The sequence below is a fragment of the Saccopteryx leptura genome, chromosome 1, assembly GCF_036850995.1.
Source record: "Saccopteryx leptura isolate mSacLep1 chromosome 1, mSacLep1_pri_phased_curated, whole genome shotgun sequence".
NCBI classification, from domain to species: domain Eukaryota; kingdom Metazoa; phylum Chordata; class Mammalia; order Chiroptera; family Emballonuridae; genus Saccopteryx; species Saccopteryx leptura.
Window position 1 is genome coordinate 30,827,667 of NC_089503.1, and position 20,433 is coordinate 30,848,099.

The 20,433-nt window shown below is 36.3% G+C and overlaps 1 protein-coding gene across 1 annotated transcript in view; it reads left to right on the plus strand.

The window, feature by feature from the left end:
• DCDC1 (doublecortin domain containing 1) overlaps window positions 1-20,433 on the plus strand; it is a 394,396-nt gene that overhangs the window by 140,409 nt on the left and 233,554 nt on the right. The window contains 2 exon segments of the mRNA XM_066360544.1: window positions 10,035-10,127; window positions 17,217-17,387. Of these exon segments, the coding sequence (XP_066216641.1) occupies window positions 10,035-10,127; window positions 17,217-17,387 (264 nt within the window).

The following is a 20,433-nucleotide window of genomic DNA, read 5'->3' on the forward strand; positions in this document are numbered from 1 at the left end:
TAAGAGACAGTTTTTTTCTTGTTACTGTTTATAGGACAGGTTCTTTCCAACTGCTTCTGTCTCTGCAGCTTCCTTCCTGACTCAATCTCTGAAGAGAGAGGATGATTGGTCTGGGGGTCAAAGGTCGACTCCCTGGCCAGCGTGGCACTGTCTCTCCAAAACTGCATGCGGTAGCAGAAGAAATAGAGGAGAGAGTCAGCTGGTTTGAGAGAGCAGGGTCCAATCAGGTTAGGGCGTGTGTCAATTCCCGTCATGATAGAACGTTTAAATTGAACATTTTTAATCTGGCTACTGAGTCAGGACTAACTCAGCACCACTTTCCTGAAGGACATTGAAGGGCTAAAATTTTTCATGGTTACTTTTTTAAAACACAAGAAAGAAAGATTTTAAAGGCAGTTGAAGTTTCTTTAAATGTTAAACAGATTGAAGATAAAATATTATGGAGATTTCACTTTTACATGCATTTAGACAAACTATCAATATATATATTTTTTATAAATAAATTTTTATTTTAATGGGGTGACATCAATAAATCAGGGTACATATATTCAAAGAAAACATGTCCAGGTTATCTTGTCATTCCATTCTGTTGCATACCCATCACCCAAAGTCAGATTGTCCCCCGTCACCTTCTATCTAGTTTTCTTTGTGCCCCTCCCCCCCTCTCCCTCCCCCTCCTTCCCTCCCCCCGCACCCTGTAACCACCACACTCTTGTCCATATCTCTTAGTCTCGTTTTTATGTCTCACCAATGTATGGAATCCTGCAGTTCTTGTTTTTTCTGATTTACTTATTTCATTCCGTATATTGTTATCAAAATCCCACCATTTTGTTGTAAGTGATCCAATGTCATCATTTCTTATGGCTGAATAGTATACCATGGTGTATATGTGCCACATCTTCTTTATCCAGTTTTCTTTTTTTTTTTTTTTACAGTGATTAAAGCCTTTAAGCAAACTCTTGGCCAATACAGCAAGAATCCATAAAAGAGTAGTGTCCTTAACATGTTCACCAAGTCCAAGTTGGCACCAACACCATTCCAAATCCCTGCGAATGCAACCCAACCCCAGTTCAGTCCGTTAGGAGCTATCACAAGGAAGCAGGAGTCCAGAAAAAGTTCAGATTCAGGAAAAGTCCACCTGACACTGGAATTGTTGACACAATTCTATACTTTGCAGCTCACGTCCAAGTTCCAATGACCGCTGCTTCTAGCTGGTAATGATCCAGGTAGACTGGAAAAGCCATCTGCAGCATGCGTGGAGATGGAGCTTCTGTTCTCCTCTGCCTGGAGAGATGAGACCAGGGTGCTCTTCCCTGGAGCTCTGCGACTGTGGCATGGTAAAGAGAACCTTGGGATACACTAAGCTGAGTGGCAAAGGTAAATTCACAAGAGAAGTTGGCAAAAGGGGGAGAGAGAGCTCTAAATTAGGAGTAGGTCCCAGCCTGAAATATGAGTGGGGCATTGAGGTAGGAGGAATAAAGGAAACACTATATATTAAGCAAAGCAGCAGAAAATAGGACTATCAACACCCACAACAGAGATCTTTGAAGGAAGAATAAAAAACCTGACTATTCAGGCAAAACATAGTTAAGTGGCCCTTGTGCAAATGAGATCAGTTTACCTGCTTCTTGGAAGAAATACCCTGGGCTCGTCCACAGTGTCATAGATGGGGCCGATGGCCCTGGGCACCTTCAGCCTTCAGTGGCAAACCCCAGCATTCTGGGAAAGGTTAGGTCATAGGTGGCTGGAACAGGGCTGGAAGAGACTGAACCTTCCCTTAGAGGAGCGAGGGAGAAGCCTACCTTCCAGTGTCCCTGTTTCCTCACAGCAGAGGCATGTAAGCCTGGCAGGCTTTAGCTCAATGACCTTCCTTTCCACTATTGAAGCAGGACCCAGATGGCATCCTGTGAGACCCCTTTGGGGCATTGGAGCCTTTAAAGATGTATCCTAAAAGCTGGTAGTTCCCCTGATCTCTATTGGGCTTTTTCTGCCTCTTGATATCTTAAAAGCCATGCTCAGAAGATCTCTCTAAGGGGTTTGAGGATCCCCATCTGCCTATATAAATCTTTTCCATATATCTGGAGCTATTTGGAAAAAGACAAAACAGTGTTATTAGCTGGATCAAATAAAGAAGGTAGTAGTTTGCAGAAGAAAAAGATTTGGCATCTCCCGTTCATCAGCATTCAAAAGAAATTTAAAATTTTTTTAAGTGAAAAGCATGATATGGTAGACCCATAGGAGTTCCAAGATATGACTCCCCCTTTTTAAATTTTTTTAAATTGACCTTAAAATATTTTCTGGGTACACTTTAATAATACCTTGACTTTAAAGATTGTAAGAATGACAAAATACAGTAAATGCTTTTGCTCCATATGCAGGAGCATTGTCAGTTTAACCAGTTTAGGAAATCCAATAATAGAACAGTGCATACAGACAATGAGCTATAACATGCTTAGCAGCCTCTCCTGTTCTGACAGAGGTTACTATAAATCCAGAATAGGTATCCACTGTAATGTGGACATAGGACTGTTTGCCAAATAAGGTATATGAGTAACATCCATTTGCCAAAGTTGTCCTGGTATGGGTCCTTGAGGGTTAACTCCAAATAAAGGGGCAGATTGTAATATAGGATCACTTGGACAGGATTTCCCAATCTGCCGTTCTGCTTCCTGAGAAAGTTGAAACTGTTTACACAGGGGTGCAGCGTTTTGGTGATGAATAGTATGAGACTGAATTGCTCGATCTGTCATGGTTGCTCCAAATAATTTTCTTTTGGGTAGCTTGATCAACAAGGGCATTCCTAGGCCCTGGCTGGTTTGCTCAGTGGTAGAGCGTAGGCCTGGCATGCAGGAGTCCCAGGTTCGATTCCCAGCCAGGGCACACAGGAGAAGCGCCCATCTGCTTCTCCACCCCTCCCCCTCTCCTTCCCCTCTGTATTTCTCTTCCCCTCCCACAGCCGAGGCTCTGTTGGAGCAAAAGATGGCCCGGACGCTGGGGATGGCTCTGCAGCCTCTGCCCCAGGCGCTAGAATGGCTCTGGTCGCAACATAGCAACACCCCAGATGGGCAAAGCATCCCCCCCTGGTAGGCGTGCCGGGTGGATCCCAGTCGGGTGCATGCGGGGAGTCTGTCTTACCGCCTCCCTGTTTCCAACTTCAGAAAAATACAGAAAAAAGAAAAGAAAAAAAAAAGAAAAAAAAGGGCATTCCCCTGTGCTAAAGCTCCGGGGAGCATGGAGTGAGCTCGAGTATGTCCTATAAAACATGGAGCTCTATGTTGACATACAAGTCTTTTAAGAAGGAGGAATTGCTGAAATAGTTCATCAGCATTTGTCCCTAAGACCGCAGTCTTTATAGTTGAAACACCGTAAGTAAATATTTGCTGTCTGTATATAGATTAAAGGGGGAATATGGCAACTGCTGAAAAGCCATGATCATGGCATATAATTCTAGACTTTGAGCTGAACTATCAATATTTTTGAATGATGTTATTTTAAAATGATTGTGATGTGCTTATGTGCTTATTTCCTAGTTTCAAATATTATGAATATTTCTCTTATAAATTCACCTTTAAAACAAATGTCCTCTGTAAGCAACATGCTGTGGTAAAAGTAGCTTTTTAAAAGAATTATCAGTGATCGGCGAGGAGTCCCTGGCTTTGGAAGGCCCAGGCTGTATGAGCCATGACTGTTGCCCAATGTCTCAGAGCTCATCTGCGGCAGTCGGAAGCCACAGCCAGTTTTGACTGAAATATCCTGTTTTTCTGTTTCTTCTCTACTCCAAAAAGGCAAGCTTTTTTTGTTTTGTTTTGTTTTGTTTTAAGTGAGTGAGAGAGAGAAACAGATAGATGTGGAACAGACAGACAGGAAGGGAGAGATGAGAAGCATCGATTCTTAGTTGCGGCACCTTAGTTGTTCATTGATTGCTTTCCCATATGTGCCTTGATCAGGGAGCTCCAGCCAAGCCAGTGACCTCTTGCTCAAGCCAGCAACCTTGGGCTTCAAACCAGAGAGCTTTTGGACTCAAGCCAACGCCCAAGTGGTCATATCTATGATCCCAGGCTCAAGCTGCCGACTCCACACTCAAGCTGGTGAGCTGGTGCTCAAGACGGATGAGCCCATGCTCAAGCCGGTGACTTCAGGGTTTCGAACCTGGGTCCTCAGTGTCCCAGGCCGATGTTCTATACACTGTGCCACCATCTGGTCAAGCCATAGTAGCAATCTTGAGTGTTTTGTTTTATTGAAAGTACTTACGTGAGACAGTCTGGTCAGAAGTGGGGGCTAGGTCAGAATTTACTTAAGGGATCTCCAAGACGAGCTGAGTTAAGCATAAATAGGTAGAAAGGATGGGGCTGAGCCAAGGCAACGCTAAGAACGAAGTCCTCCATTATGCCCTCATTTGCATATTACCTTCAGCTCACATTTAAATTCAGAAATAAATTTTGATATGGGAGGTGGGGTCACAATAACTATCTTATTCTTGTTCCCAGCATGAAAGATTCCTTCCAGTCACACCATCGCCTTAGACTGACTCACCTGCATTAGCTATACCCTTTCTCTCTGCTTACCCTGCAGGGCTCAGCTGGTCTTCTCTTTTCCGCTTCCCAAAGTCATGTCAAGTCACTTCACTATTTTATTGAGAATGAATTTAATCATGTAATTAATTACTGAGTTGTAATATTAATTAATATTTTCTAATAATATCCTTTCATATCATCACTTCTCCTCTTCCTAGCTTGATACTACCCATCATTTTCCTTCCATCTCCAACCACTCTGTATCCAAATAATATTTCTGTTCTTTATACTTGTGAATTGTATTGTTCTTACCTCCATTTGACAATTAATTGTGATCTACCTCATGTCATTTATTGTCATTTTCTATTGCTTTTGTTTCTTGGACATATCTCACTTTGATGTTGACCTGTTTGTACCTGTAAGAATGTCTAGCCTGACCAGGGTTGGCACAGTGAATAGAGTGTTGGACTGGGACTCAGAGGACTCAGATTCGAAACCCTGAGGTTATCAGCCTGAGCACGGGCTCACCAGCTTGAGTTCAGGGTTACTGGGTTGAGTGTGCGATCATAGACATGACCCCATGGTCATTGGCTTGAGCCCAAAGGTTGCTGGCTTGACCCTAGGCCACTGGCTTTAGCAAGGTGTCACTCATTCTGCTGTAGCCCTCCCAGTTAAGGCACATATGAGAAAGCAATCAATGAACAACTAAGATGCCTCAATGAAGAATTAGAATTGATGCTTCTCATTTCTCTCCCTTCCTGTCTGTATGTCCGTCCATATCTGTCCTTGTCTCTGTTCCAAAAAAAAAAAAAAAAAAAAAAAAAGGAATATCTAGTTCAGTTGTTGCCTGTGGAAGTGTGTTGTGTGTTACAGTATTTAACGTTGTGGTTTTCTCAATGATGAGAGGACATGGGATCAGCTGGATTCAGGTATAAGTTCCCAACTTTCTTCTTTCCTACAACTCCAACTTTAATGAAGGCTAAGTTGTTGTTTGAAGATTCCAGAGAGCACCCATGCCATGAGGATCATTTAAAAAAACATATTCACATGTATTTTTGTATTTGCTCAATATTATTATAAACTTTGAACCTTGGTCTGGTGTTTCTCCATAGTCTCCCATTTGATTCTGATTAAATGGTTGATTTTAAATAAATTTTAAGATGAAATAAATAAGATGTTAATAATATTTTCATGTCTTACTAATTTTAAGTTTGGTTAAGTTCTGAAGAATATTTAAATTAATTTTAAGTCAAAAGTAGTTCAAATTTCTTTAACAGATTACAACTCTTGAATACATGAAGTCATTTCTTAAACAAATTCACACACACACACATACACACACACACACATTCACTCTCTCTATCTCTCTCTCTCTCACTTATAAAACCACATTTGAGAGTCCCAAGAATCACCCTTCATATTTATGGCATATAGGAGCATATAGTATTTGACAAGTTTGATTTTGTGCATTTGAATTTTTCTAACCATTGCTAATATTTTGGTTTCATCTTAGCTGACATGTAGAAAACCAAAAATATCAACCTGACCCATTTATTTTTTTTTATTATTATTTTTTAACCGGATCCATTTTAAAATGATACAGATTCATCATTATTTAATTCCTTTACCAAATTTTGTGTGTGTGTGTGTATGTGTGTGGTCATTCTTTATTGATTTCAGTAGTGCATTTCCAGACACAATTATTTAAGTTGACAAAATTCAGAGTTTTTCCTGGTCATCCATGATACCAGACAGTGGCTTCCTCACACTCCTCACAGCCACCTCCTGTTCCCATACATAAATGGCAGCCAGCAATGGCTGGAAACAAAGGACTCTCTCCCAGCCCCTGAATACAGTGACATTCATTCTGAGAGAAGCAGGGGCAGCTTTTTGAAAGCCGACTTCTTCAGCTCGACAATAACACACAATGAGTTATTGACTTGTTTATATACGGAGCTCTTTTCAGTAACTAACTCTGACTCCCACAGTCTGGACAAATGATTGATTTCGTGGTTAGAAAAAGAGAAAGCTCTTGCGCTCAACTCTGTAGTGCAAACTACTTCTTCCCCATTTGTTCCTTAACTGAATAGGACCTTATTAAAATGCACTTTCCAAAAAAATACCTGCAGCTGGCCTTTATAACCATGTTTTGTATATATAAATAAGTAATTTGTCCCAGTCTTTTGTATATTAACAGACCATTGGGAAACTTGTCAATATATATGAAGGCTGATTGTCCTGTTGTTTATGCTAAACTGTATTGCCTGTATTGATCTGCATGTAAAATATGGATCAAATCATTTATTAATTAATCAATATTTACTGGTCAAAAACTTAGCTTTTTGATAGAAAGATGAATTTAATTTTTCTTGTTGGGTTATGTTGATTTATTAAGGACTTTATATACAACACATTTTATTTACTTCACATTTGAACCATTAATTGTTTTTCTGAATACAGAGACAACTACATGCAGAACTACGGTTCAGAACGCTGAGAGTCTGGTTGGAATAATAGGCTCTTCCCTGTTTGGCTAGTACTTAAAGGAAATGTCAATATGAATTAGGTAGACAGAACACACCAGCTTATTTGATTGCTGTACATTTTCTAAAGATATTAATGATTAGACTCTGATGTTTACTTTAGCAGTATTTTCTCCTATAAAATAGAATTTTAAAAAATCTTATGTTGAAAGGTTTACACAATTAGCCTTTAAATGGCATTTCTCTTTCTCTGTCTGACTTGTTTTACTTAGGGTAATGCCCTCAAGGTTTATATTTTCTGTTTTTTTTTTTTTTTTTAATTTGAAGTTTCTATTCTGAGTGCAGAATATTGTGGACATCACTTATCCGTAGAGTCACCAGGAGTCAGGGCCCACTCAGTGGCATGTAACAGATACACTCTCTTTATGCACAAAAAAATCTAGTTTCAGAAATTTCAAACCCATTGACAAAAATAATATTTTATATGTATTTAGATGAGAACAGCAGATCAAAAGCATCTAGTTTTGTTTCAATGAAAAAACAATATGCTCCCATCTAAAGTGATAGGAGAGAAGGATCCTACTAAGGTCGTGTCCTGGGACTTGAGGGAGAGATGCTATTAGCACTGCATATTATTCATACCTCAAGGTGAAAATGCACTCTCTGAATTTGATTTTTTACTTTCAATAGTTTTCCTTAAATGATTTTATTAAATCTCTCTCTCTCTCTTTTTATGAATGGCTGGTCTGTTTCCCTAGAAGGCCCACGTGTGTATCCTTATATTTGGTTGACCATTTCATTTCTAGTATCTTGCTAAATTCTCTGTTTGGTACTATGAATATAGTATTTTTCAGTAACATTGATATTTTTCCCCCTCAAGTTTATGTAGATTAATACAGTATTTCTTAGAATGTTGAGTTTGAGAATGTAGGTGAGTTTTCCAAATGTAGTTCTTTCAAAGGTAAAGAATCTCCAACTTTTTATAATAAAAGTTCCTTGGAAGCAGTTTTAAATATCAGGGTTAGAATCTGACTTTCTACTGTGACATCAAAGAGTCCTGTTATTATGCTTCGTTTTGTTTGCTTCCCTTCAAAAATATCTGCTGTGGATGCTTTTGCCGTTGAAAATTAATTTTGTGAAGACCGGATGAGCTTGGTGAATAGTTCCCCAGTCACACTCCAACACACTTCTCTCCTTTTTCAGTGAGACTCCCCCAATAAGGAAATGACCATGGAGCCTTGACGTGGTATGGTGCACCAGGGTTTACAGATTGGCTTCCACGAATGGAAGTTGAGTTTGATATTTGGCTTTTTGTAATATTATGTCTTACGTATTATTTCAGCACAGAAAAAATATTCCTTAGGGAGAATGAGTCTAAAAATAGTCTCCCATGATACTTTCCCCCTAGTTTTATTGAGATATAATTGACATATGACCTTGTGTAAGATTTAGGTGTATAGCATATGCCTTTCATGTTGTGAAATAATAACCACAATAAGTTTAGTTAATATTCATCACTTCAAATAGATACCAAAAAACCCAATGTTTTTTGTTTTTCTTTTACTTTGCATTGAGAACTCTTAAGATCTACTCTCTTGAAACTTTCAAATATACCATACAGCCTTGTGAACTATAGTCATCATGTGGTACATTACATGATTTTTTAAAAGCTTTTTTTCAGTAGTTCTCAATCTAGGACAAGAATCAGCAAACATTGCCTACTGTCCACATTCAGCCTGCCACTTGTTTTATTGAGGCATAGCTACACTCATTCACTTATGTATTGTCTATTTCAAGTTCTAAGGTCTTAACTGAGTAATTGCAACAGAGACTATATGCCCCCACCAAGCCTAAAATATTTACTATCTTGCCTTTACAGAAATGTTTGTCAACTACTTATCTAGGCTGGTCATCAGACTCACCTAAAGATTCCTAAGGCCTTCCCCTTCTACCAGAACACAATCTCGGCTATACTGAGCTATATCACACATCAGTGGATGAAGAGTTCACAGGTTTGATATTATTCGTGTAACATACATACATAGTTAAATTGAGGAAACCATATTGTTGACTCCACCCCAATTTTATCCCAGGTAGGTCTTCAGGCAGAATGTAGATTAAAGATTCACATTAACTCTAACATAATTTGTCAGGCATACAATTGAGAAAGCTATTTAAAACAACAACAACATTACCAAAACCAAGCAAAAAACATGGTGATTGTTCATTTTTAATCCTCAATAAGGAGATACAATATGGCAAGTCCATTGCCTGAGAATTTTTCAAGATTCTAGTTCAGAAGACAGGCTATTTTCTTTCTCTCTCTTAATGCCAATCTGTTGAGTGAATATTATTGTGTGAGTTTAGCTTTTTCCTGTTGTTGAAAATAGTATTTGGTTCCATGGGGAATGTAATGAAAAAGTATAGAGTAGGCTTCATTCACCTTTTTATAACGAGTGTTAGTGGCAGAGGCAGAAGACCTTTATCTGGCTTTGTAAATGGAGCGGATCGGAGGTAACTGTTCAGGTATTTAAGATATATTATCCTTTGTCGTGAAATATTATGGGCCATTTTGTACTTTCTAGAGTGTTTGAATCGACATTTTCTTTTGGTTTATGTCCTTGAATTTTTATCCTGATGTAACAGCAGCCAATTTATTCCCTACTAACAATAAAAGACTTTACTAGGAAATGTCAGCCTCGTTTTAAAAAGCTGCTATGCTCATTTTAATAAATTGCCTTTAAATAATTCTCATCATTGTCAAATGTCTGCAATGAAAGATTCCATCCCAAGTCATATTTTAGTAAATTTAAAGGCAACCAAGAGTGGAAGTGAAAAGTCAATGTTAAATGTTTTAAATATAAAAATGAACATTCAACTTAATTTCAATATAATTCATTTTCACACAAGTCTGTGACAAATTAATTTGAAATTATCTGTCATGATTATGCTAAATTAGTTATTTGAATGAATGTTACTACTAGGTTTAAATAGGTGCCTATTTATTTATTTATTTGTTTGTTTGTTTGTTTTCTAGTTGAACTTGGCCATCGGTGAACAGAAAGAGAAAATTACTGAAAAATTCATTCTTTCAATGACAGCAAAGGAACACTATAAGGCACAAGAAGAAGTAAGGAACTTACTTTTTAAACTATATTATGACATCACAATGAACACTGCCTTTAAAATTAAGATAAATTTTACTTGGTCTAGTAGTGCACCAATTATAGTTACCGGATAACAACATAATGGAAAAAAAATTGGTCAAAACTTGAAATCATTTTAATGATATAGGCAGCTTGAAAAATAATTCTATGCTTGAAAGAATAAGTCATATATAATATTCTGAAACATATTTATAAATAATTTCTCATTAGTTTCCTAATTTAGGAAATTATTACATGTGACTTGAATCTGGAAATTATAAAAATATGCTAACAAAAGAACCATTAAAATATCATTGAACTTTAAGTACTACATCTTGTTTTTATTTTCTGACTTTCTAGGAATAGAATTATTGTGATAGATTTTAGAAATGCTAACAACATTATCTCTTATAGAGGAAAAACTGTAGTTTACAAATGCCAAGTCTAAGTGAGCTAGTCAGAAGGTGCTGTTGGCAATATTGTAATGAAGGACAATTAAAGCAAGCCTTCTTCTCTCCAAAGCTCATGCTGTGAAGCTGACAGCATAGTCCATAAATGAAATTTTAATACAAAATTGGTGTTAGACAAAAGGGGGAAATGACTCTTATGTAGTTTCCTGAAATACAAAAGCATTTAATCTTTCTGAAAAAAGATCATAGATTTGTTCATTTCCATGTAACCCTGTCAATAAATAAAATGTACAAGCAACTTAGGAAAGTATGAGTATTTAAAATTTAAATTTTCATGTAATTCTCTTTTGACATTTAGCAAATAAATCTACTCAAGCTTTGCAGTTTTAATATTTTCTTATTTTGATTATATATCTTTTGCTACCTACGCGTCAAAAAATTTTCCTGAGTGAATTTAAGTCTTTCATCAGAGGCTACGTTAATATTTGGTTGGTATATATTTCCAGTATTAAAGACTATATTGTAATCATTGATAGATAACCTCAGTAGAAAATATTTCATAAAAAAATTCAACTTGAGTAATTACTAAGATGTAACAAATAACAATTGTATAGACTTAAGTTATAGTTATGACTCATTACACATAATATTAATAATTTCAAAGAGTAGGTTGTTAATTATAAATTTTAAAAACATCTTCTGTTCATTTGAAAAGTGTTTTTTAATAACAGTTGGATAATTTTATTACATTTTTACAGTAAGTTTAAAATGATCACCATGTCTCTTGATACAGTAAACTTTAGAAAATGCAAATAAATATCTCTAATTAGTTTAATTAAAATTGTATCTATAACACAAAGTATGACTAGAGATGAAATGAAAAGTAAAAGAATGAACAAATTCAGTAGTTTCCCTTTTAAATATTGTAATTGTTTTGCTCTTGTATATTTTATGCAAAATTACAGTTTCAATGGGACTGAAAATTTGCAGTAGCCCAGAAAAATGATAATAGGACTAAATATACTATCTTGAATGCCACCTTGTTAGTAACAGTGGACAAGAAAATTATCTTCTCTGGAAAATCCAGCAATATTGTGCATATTTGGTATTTCTTCTTTACTATCATCTTAATGTCTACTTAGTACCTATATACTTCACCATCCTTCCTGCACAGAACTTAGAGCTACATGATCAGTTGTGGCTCCAAATGCCTCTTGTTTGGTTCAGAAAGCAAATGCACAGTAGAGGGAGTATGTTTTGTGTGTGTGTGTGTGTGTGTGTGTGTGTGTGTGTGTGTGTGTGCGCACATGTGTTTGGAAAAACCTCTAAATATATTCCATACACTATGAGAATAATTTCTGCATCATTACTTTGAAAGTGACTAGACTGATCCTGATTTGTAATTTCTAGTATTTTAGTTAGAAAAAGCCAATGACATCTAGTTTTGGTCCTAATTCATATACAGAGATATGAAGTTGTGATGGGGAAGAGAAATATAAAATTAGGGAGGAAAGGTTATTTTAATATTTATCTTTGTCCACAATTCACTTTTTTTTTACAAAAATACTCTATTTTTAGATATTTTAAAACATAAACATCGCAAAACCTGAGTTATAGATTTATATAATTACCGATAGTTTTATATTAAAATCTGGTTTGATTTCATGTAATTTTTCCACATGGAAACTAGGAATAATAATAATGCATTCATCATAGGACCACTTTGAAGTGATGGCTTATATTAAACTACATCAAGCTTTTTAGAAATAGTCTGCCGGCAATCTGCATGTAATTTATTTTTGTTGGTTTAAAAGTGTATTTTATTCCAGAATGTCTGAAAAGTAAATAACAAGGTGGGAATAGATGGGACTGAATTTTATTAAGAGAAATGCTTGGGTGAGAAAATAGGGAGAGCTGTGTTAAGGCTGGGAGACATGTTAGACTGAAGTGAACATGTGAAAAGGAAAGAGGAATGGAGGACTGGGTGGAAGCCTCCTAGACTGTTGTGCTGTCTAAGGATGGTCCAGCAAATCTGGTGGCATATCCGAGCTAAAATTGGCTCAAGTCCTGAGACTCCCTGGGATAGACTTGCCTTAGTCTTCTCAGCCATTGCTACCAACTTGGTGTTGAATTTCAGAGCACAGTAGCTGCAACTCTTGGTCAGTTATGGTTCTGTAGACAGAGGTCAGTGAGGCACATTCTTATTGCTTCCTCAGAAGGTAGAGTTGACAACATTGTCATTGCCATCAACATAGTCCTATTGCCGGGTGAATAAAAAAGACTAAATATCTCTATTTTAATCACCTTTCCCCCCTTGAGTGGATAGGCATGTTAGATTCATGAATAAACCTAAAGGCAGACCATGAGGGACCTATGGTGGGACACAAGATAGATTTCCTTTCAAAATATTTTACATTTCAGAAGTGGTCTAGAAAACTTAAAAAGTTGAGACAATCTGACTTTGGGTGATGGGTATGCAACATAATTGAATGACAAGATAACCTGGACATGTTTTCTTTGAATATATGTACCCTGATTTATTGATGTCACCCCATTAACATTAATAAAAATTTATTTATAAAAAAAAGTGATAGGAACAAGAGCTGGTACACATGTCAGGATTCCGTGTAGTAAAACTGCAGCTTCCAAATCAAGACATACTTAATTTTGCTTCCAGATTCCCATGTCTTTTCTAGTCTTCATTCTTTCAAGTCTGGGTTATGTTGCTTCTTAACCTAAATAGCACTGTGCTCTTCGGCCTGAAATAAAGAAGAGATTTTAGGAAATTTAAAATACTCATTTTCATCACCATGCCCCTTATTGATTCTTCTCAGTTGTGTTGTGCATTAGGAAGTTTCTTAGTCTTCAGTTAAAGCACTTACATGGCTTTGAGCCCATCCTGGGTATTACTTGTCAAGATGACATTCCTAACATGAGGGCTGATGCCCTTTGTGCTGGTTTCATGTGACAGTTCAGTGCAAAGTGCTCTAGGGTACTCCTTACTAATATGACAGGCTCAAGGTCACACAGAATTCAGGCAGACAACTGAACTCATCACTAGAAAATCCAGGAGCATTTCTAAGTCCCTGTAGCCAAAGTACAGTAACTCAGAATGTATGGTACAGAACGTACAACTTCAATATATATACACATTGATATATATACACATACACACATTTTAGAATAATTACAAACAAAATATTCCGTGCTGGCTCTAAATCATCTTGTGAATGTATTAAAGGCAAGGGTTTCATGAACGTAACACAACGCATGACCAGGCCGCCCTACATGTTCTAGAAAAACCTCCGTGTACATTTACAGACAGGTGTACATTTGCATTCCTTCAGAAGTTTAGTTTGTTTCCTCCTCCAAATACTCCATTTTTTGTTACCTTCTGTTCATTTGTCACTCTCTGAAATTCTGTACAAGTGTCACTTCCATGCAGCATGTCCACGAAGAGTGAAGAGTAGAATGTGTAGGCTTTCCGCTGCACAATGAGATGGTGCATTTTTTTCAACATATGCATACGTAAGCCTTCTTTTGTGAATGGGACTGATAGGGTCAGATAATGTTTAAAGGGAAAGGCTTTATGTCTCTCAGGCCTCTATGTTTCCACATGGATGCTCCCACACACACATAGATTGAATTATGAACAGACCCATTAATGCTGGGATCACAAAAGGTCAAGTTTTGTCTTCTTTTACCCCTATTCACATTGCTTTTGTAGAGAGGGGGGAAAAGGGATTTGCAGAAAAAAAAGATTCATGATGAAAATTTTTAAAGAACATTTTTCCCCTTTTAGCAACATCTGTGATTTGAAAAAAAATTATATTAAGTAAAGTAATTCAGAAGTATTATATTACCTACCCTATTTTGGTATACGAGTTAGTTCATGTGTAGGGTTATTTTTAAGGGTAACAAGTCATCATAATAACAGAACAAAATGTAGCACTTTGAGGATAAAGGACCTTATGAATATGTAAAGTTATAAAGTTTAATACAATTGGATGGAATTTTATCAAAATGTCAGTGGCAGGATTCTTTTTATATTTTCTAGTGTGTTTAAGGTATATTAAGTTTTGCTAGAATATTTTATTTGATGGTTTTAAGTTATTTTTAAAATAAACAGGTGATAATTGATAAAATTAAGTTGGAAATACTTTAATAAATAATCATAAAGTCAATAAAAATAGCAACAATCATAGAGGAATTTTTGGGGGGAAATGAAGAATTCATAGGAAATGAAACTTTTAAGGCTTTAACCAACAGTCCTTTAGACTGCAAATGACATCATCAGTTGTATGGTTGGTTGATTTCTGATGTCACATGAAATCTCCTATTGGTGAAAGACTATGGATTTTGACAGTAAAGCCAGTCATGTATAAAAATGTTCTCAAATCAAAGGCCAAAATTCTTTTTTTCTTTCTTTCTTTTTGGTGGCTTGCACAAGCTGTAGTACATAAAATTAAAGAGAGTAGTATTACTAACTAGCAAAATACATTGTATGATACTTAGTATTCTTTAGGGACTACAGAAAATTATACCTTCCTGAATTATAAAACACTGAAAATAGGTTCAAAGAGAGGATCAGTGCTTTTCAGAAATGAAGCCTTTCTAAATAAAGATTCTTGGATTTTAATTTTTGTCAGATACGTGTATGGACAAGTCAGCTGGACTGTTTTGGTCTCTAATTTTGGAATGATAAATATTATTATCCATCATTTTTTACTATAACATTACTAGAAGATAGTATGGTAAAGATGAGGCTGAAAACATTGACTAATAGTGAATCATTCATCATTTCCAGTATTTTAAATATTACAACTTTCTTAAAGGTTTAAGAGTACTATGGAAAGCACAGAAATTTGTTTCAGAAAGTAAGAGAAAAAAGTCTTGAATCTTGGTTACCGAGCTGAGGAATCTGGGGGAGCAACTGGAGGTTTCAGTGTGCTATTGGAGGTAGATTATTCAATTGAGATGGCAGCAGGGATTAGAGTGGGAGAAACCAGGGACGGGAGGACACTCAGTAGGTGTTTTAATACTTTAAGTAAGGGGCGATGAAGAGGAAATGATGGTTTGGACCAGTGTAGTGCTTAGAAAAAAGAAACAAAAGAGAGAAAATATATGTATTTAGAAGAAGGGTTGGCAAGCTACAGTCCTGGCCAAATTCAGCCCATCACTTGTCTTTCTTTTTTTAAAAAATTATTTTTATTTATTTATTCACTTTAGAGTAGAGAGAGGGAGAGAGAGAGAGAGAGTGAGAGAAGGGGGGAGGAGCAGGAAGCTTCAACTCCCATATGTGCCTTGACCGGGCAAGCCCAGGGTTTTGAACCGGCAACCTCAGCATTCCAGGTCAATGCTTTATCCACTGCACCACCACAGGTCAGGCCACTTGTCTTTCTTAATAAAGTTTTATTGGAATATGTTGTTTTCATATTGTCTGTGTCTGCTTTCAAACTACAACTAGAAGGTTGAATAGTTTTAATGGAGATGATTTATCCCCTGAAATCGAAGATATTTATTATTTGGCCCTTAAAGAGAAAAAGTGTATCAATCTTTTATTTTGAAGAAAGTATTATTTAAAGAGAGAAGGTGATTTATTCCATAGGGACAAATAAGAGAGATATGAGAGAATAAAGAAAAATAGAAACCATTTTAACTAGCTTGTTATAATGGTTCTAAAATTCTTAGGGAAAGTTAAATATAGTTGAAGTAATAATATATAGTAGAATATTATATATGTATATTATATAAAGTGAATTTCTCCTTTTCATTTTTTTGTCACTACCCAATATTGACCAGTATTTATGTAAGAATTCAATCCATTTGAGAGAATATAAATTTATAAAACAGTGAAGAATCAAAAGATGGTAATAATTTTTAATTTGTAAACTATATGAATTTAAAACATTCACTTATTATTTTTATATTCTCAGCATGTCTTATTAATCATCCATAGGTCAAATTTCTATCTCTCTTAAATATGTGATTATACATCTAGAAATTTAAAAATAAAGAGTACATATTGCTAAGCCTTTGCTGTTTCTGGAAATGTTCTATGTATTATTCAGAAATTGACACATATTCAAAATATTGTCTAGAATAGAGCTCGTCTTTGAAGAGTGGTTATTTTGGAAAATTGTATTTCAAAAGTTTAGAAAATTATATTGGGTATACTTGGAAGAAAGATATCAGATTGATTTACTTAAAAGGCTAACAAATGTTAATAAATTTAATATTAAAAATTTAAATATCACATATAGATGATCAAATAAGATATTCTAAAAGGAAGATACATATACTAAATGTTGGCATATATATGGGTTACTTAAAGCCTTAAAGAGGTTTTATTCTGCTAAGCCATTTTAAAGTCCTTTGCAAACTTATCAGATGCATGTTTTTTAACACCCAGAGATATTTTTAATTGACAATTGTAAATAACTACCTATTTTATATTATTGAAGTGCAAAAAGACCTCATCATTGAAATTTGTTTATGAAGGAATGTGTATTTCTTCTAGTCTCTTTACTTGAAGATAGATCTATACTCAAATCCTTGTATTGAAGTAATTTTCCCCCCATCAAACTAGGTACTCAAAAATCTAATAGGTGTGACATCAACAATTACTTGTTGCTAACAACTCTTGTAATTTAACCCCTTCAGGTGAGCAGGCTGATTGATGAATTGCAGACAGCTATCAAAAACAACAGAGGTCATCTCTCTAAACTTGGCCCCCAATTACAGGCTGAGCAGGAGCAATTCTCCTCTTATGTCTACCAACACATTAAAAGCCTTCCAGCAAACACTCTTCTCCCAAGAGGCCTGCAGCTCAAGGTGGGTGTCATTCTGTGTGTTGCATGGGATTCAGACCGAGACAAAACATTCTGTTCCATTTGAAGATCCTTGTAACAATGCCGCTCAGCTTGAATTTCTTTTTATGTAGTCTTCCTCAAATTGGAGTTTGCCTTCCAAGTGCTAATATTACCATTCAGGGAATGTATTTTAAAAGAAAATACCCAGAGGCTTTTGAAATGTGGGTTTAGAAACTTTAACTAGTTTTCAATCCAGGAAAGGAATTCTGGTGAACATTTGCAAAGTTTTTAAGAAACATCGTTTTCACAGGAGTCATTATGTATTTCAGTTTTTAAAAACAAGTTATTTGGAGAAGTGAGAAAGATTTAATAATTGACAGACAGTGGCAGTAGGAATTAGAGGTGAAAGGCCAAGTGGCTGATTGATGTTCAAACTACATTTCCAAGAAAAAGACTCTGTATTGGATAAGTGTGACACAGGTCTTGAGTTCACTTGGTAAAATCAATACTTAAGAATATACTGGGCAAAAAGGTGAATTGGTTATTTGTCAGAACAAGATGGCTAAATGCCCTACACTGCTATTTTCTATTGCATCTTCAGAGGAGGGAAAGAATCATCAGTCATACCTGACTAAGGTATGACTTAAGCTTAGGGAGTTTAAATACTTTAATCACAATATAGTATCCATGTTAAGTCTGTCAAGTTTATATGATTTTATAATTTAACATCCCACATTTCAAGAGACTATAATTGTTAAAATTTGAATTATCCAAAGTATGGCCCCTTTCCATTTAAGGAACCATTACTACATCTCAACCAACTCATTTCCTTTAATAATATTTAATTTGAATGATAATGTTCAAAGTAATTGTGTTTTTCTCAGCCTCTATCTCTACAGTTCTCTCTTAACGTTCAGTTTTATACTGAAAATAACATTGTAAACATCATATTTTTTGTCTATCACTTGTTTCTTTTACTGGCATTCCCATGTTTGTGTTTTGAATAAGAATATTACCATTTAAAAATGGACTTTTCCTGGCCCTGGCCAGTCGGCTCAGCGGTAGAGCGTCGGCCTGGCGTGCGGGGGACCCAGGTTCGATTCCCGGCCAGGGCACATAGGAGAAGCGCCCATTTGCTTCTCCACCCCCACCCCCTCCTTCCTCTCTGTCTCTCTCTTCCCCTCCCGCAGCCAAGGCTCCATTGGAGCAAAGATGGCCCGGGCGCCGGGGATGGCTCCTTGGCCTCTGCCCCAGCAGAGCGATGTCCCGGAGGGGCAGAGCATCGCCCCCTGGTGGGCAGAGCGTCGCCCCTGGTGGGCATGCCGGGTGGATCCCGGTCGGGCGCATGCGGGAGTCTGCCTGACTGTCTCTCCCCGTTTCCAGCTTCAGAAAAATACAAAAAAAAAAAAAAATTGACTTTTCCAGCAATGTAATTCCATGGTAATTTATTTCTCATAGTCTTTGTTAGTCAGCTAAAGGTTTAGGAAGTGATGTTCAAGACATCAAGGTCAAGGGGTTTTTTTGTTTGTTTTTAGGTCAAGGGTTTTTATAGTCCACTAGTATTGTTCTTCTCCAGATTTTTGACTTGGTCACAAATCCCTCCTGCCCTTTTGCAAAGTACTTGCTACTGATTAAGAGAGGAACTAGGTGAGGGAGCGTGGTACTTCAGTGCCCTGATCCCCAGTCATTTGTGTCAGCAAATATCATATGGCCTGGAAAAAAGAAAAACTTTCTTTTCTTCATAAATTTGTTGAATATTTCTGAATAATTTCTATCACATCAAATACATGGGTTTGATAGTAAATATTATTTTATACTATCAAAATTATAATATGATATTAATATAATATTATATTAATTAATTTCAGGTATACAATATTATATTAATTATATTAATTTCAGGTATACAATATAGTGATTCCACATTTGTATACCTTATGATGTGATTACCACAATGACTAATAACCCTCTGTCACTAGACACAGTTATTACAATATCATTGACTATATTGTCTGTGCTGTACTTTACATCCGTGTGACTTATTTATTTTATAACTGGAAGTTTGCACCTCTTACTCTCCTTCTTCTTTATCACCCACCCCCCTCATCTCCTCCTTCATGGCAACTGTCAGTTGTTCTCTGTTTTTTTATGAGTCTGTTTCTGTTTGTTTTGTGTGTTTGTTTCTTTTATTTTTTTGGATTCCACATATAAGTGAAATCATATGGTATTTGTCTTTCTCTATTCAACTTATTTTACTGAGCATACCCTCTAGGGCCATCCGTGCTGTTGCAAATGGCAAGATTTTATTTGTTGTTTTTTTTTTTTTTATTGCTGAATAATATTCCATGTCTTCTTTATCCATTCGTCTATCAGTGGACACCTAGCGTGTCCATATCTTGGCTATTGTAAATAATGTTGTGGTGAGCATAGGGGCGCATATATCTTTCTAAGTAGTGTTTTTGCTTTCTTCACATAAATTCCCAGAAGTGGAATACTGCGTTATATGGTAGTTCTATTTTTAAGTTTATTTATTTATTTTTAATTCTAATTTTTAATTTTTAATTTTTTTTTTTGACAGAGACAGAGTCAGAGAGAGGGACTGATAGGAACAGACAGAAAGGGAGAGAGATGAGAAGCATCAATTCTTTGTTGCGACACATTAGTTCATTCATTGCTTTTTCATATGTGCCTTGATGGGGGTGGCAACTAGCCACATGTAGTTATTTAAGTTTAAATTAATAAAAAAGGTAATTAAAATATAACAATCCAATGCCACCGGTGGTGTGCCTAGGACTTTCTTGGTTTCAGCACTGAACATGCCACATCCAGGAAACCTCGTTCCACCCTAGTCTTGTCTGAATTTTCTCTTCCTCCTCCAAGGCATTCTTCTTCTTGAGGACTCTTGCCTGGGTAAGCATTCAGCTTCATTTGCTCCTCCCCCCTTTCTCTCTAGTTTCCCCCTGTCTAATATCTAATTTCTCTTGGAGAATAAATTCCTCTTCCCATATTTCAAGAAACCTGGACGTGAGCCCCACCCTCAAGCCTTAGTTACAGTGGCATGTTAGAGT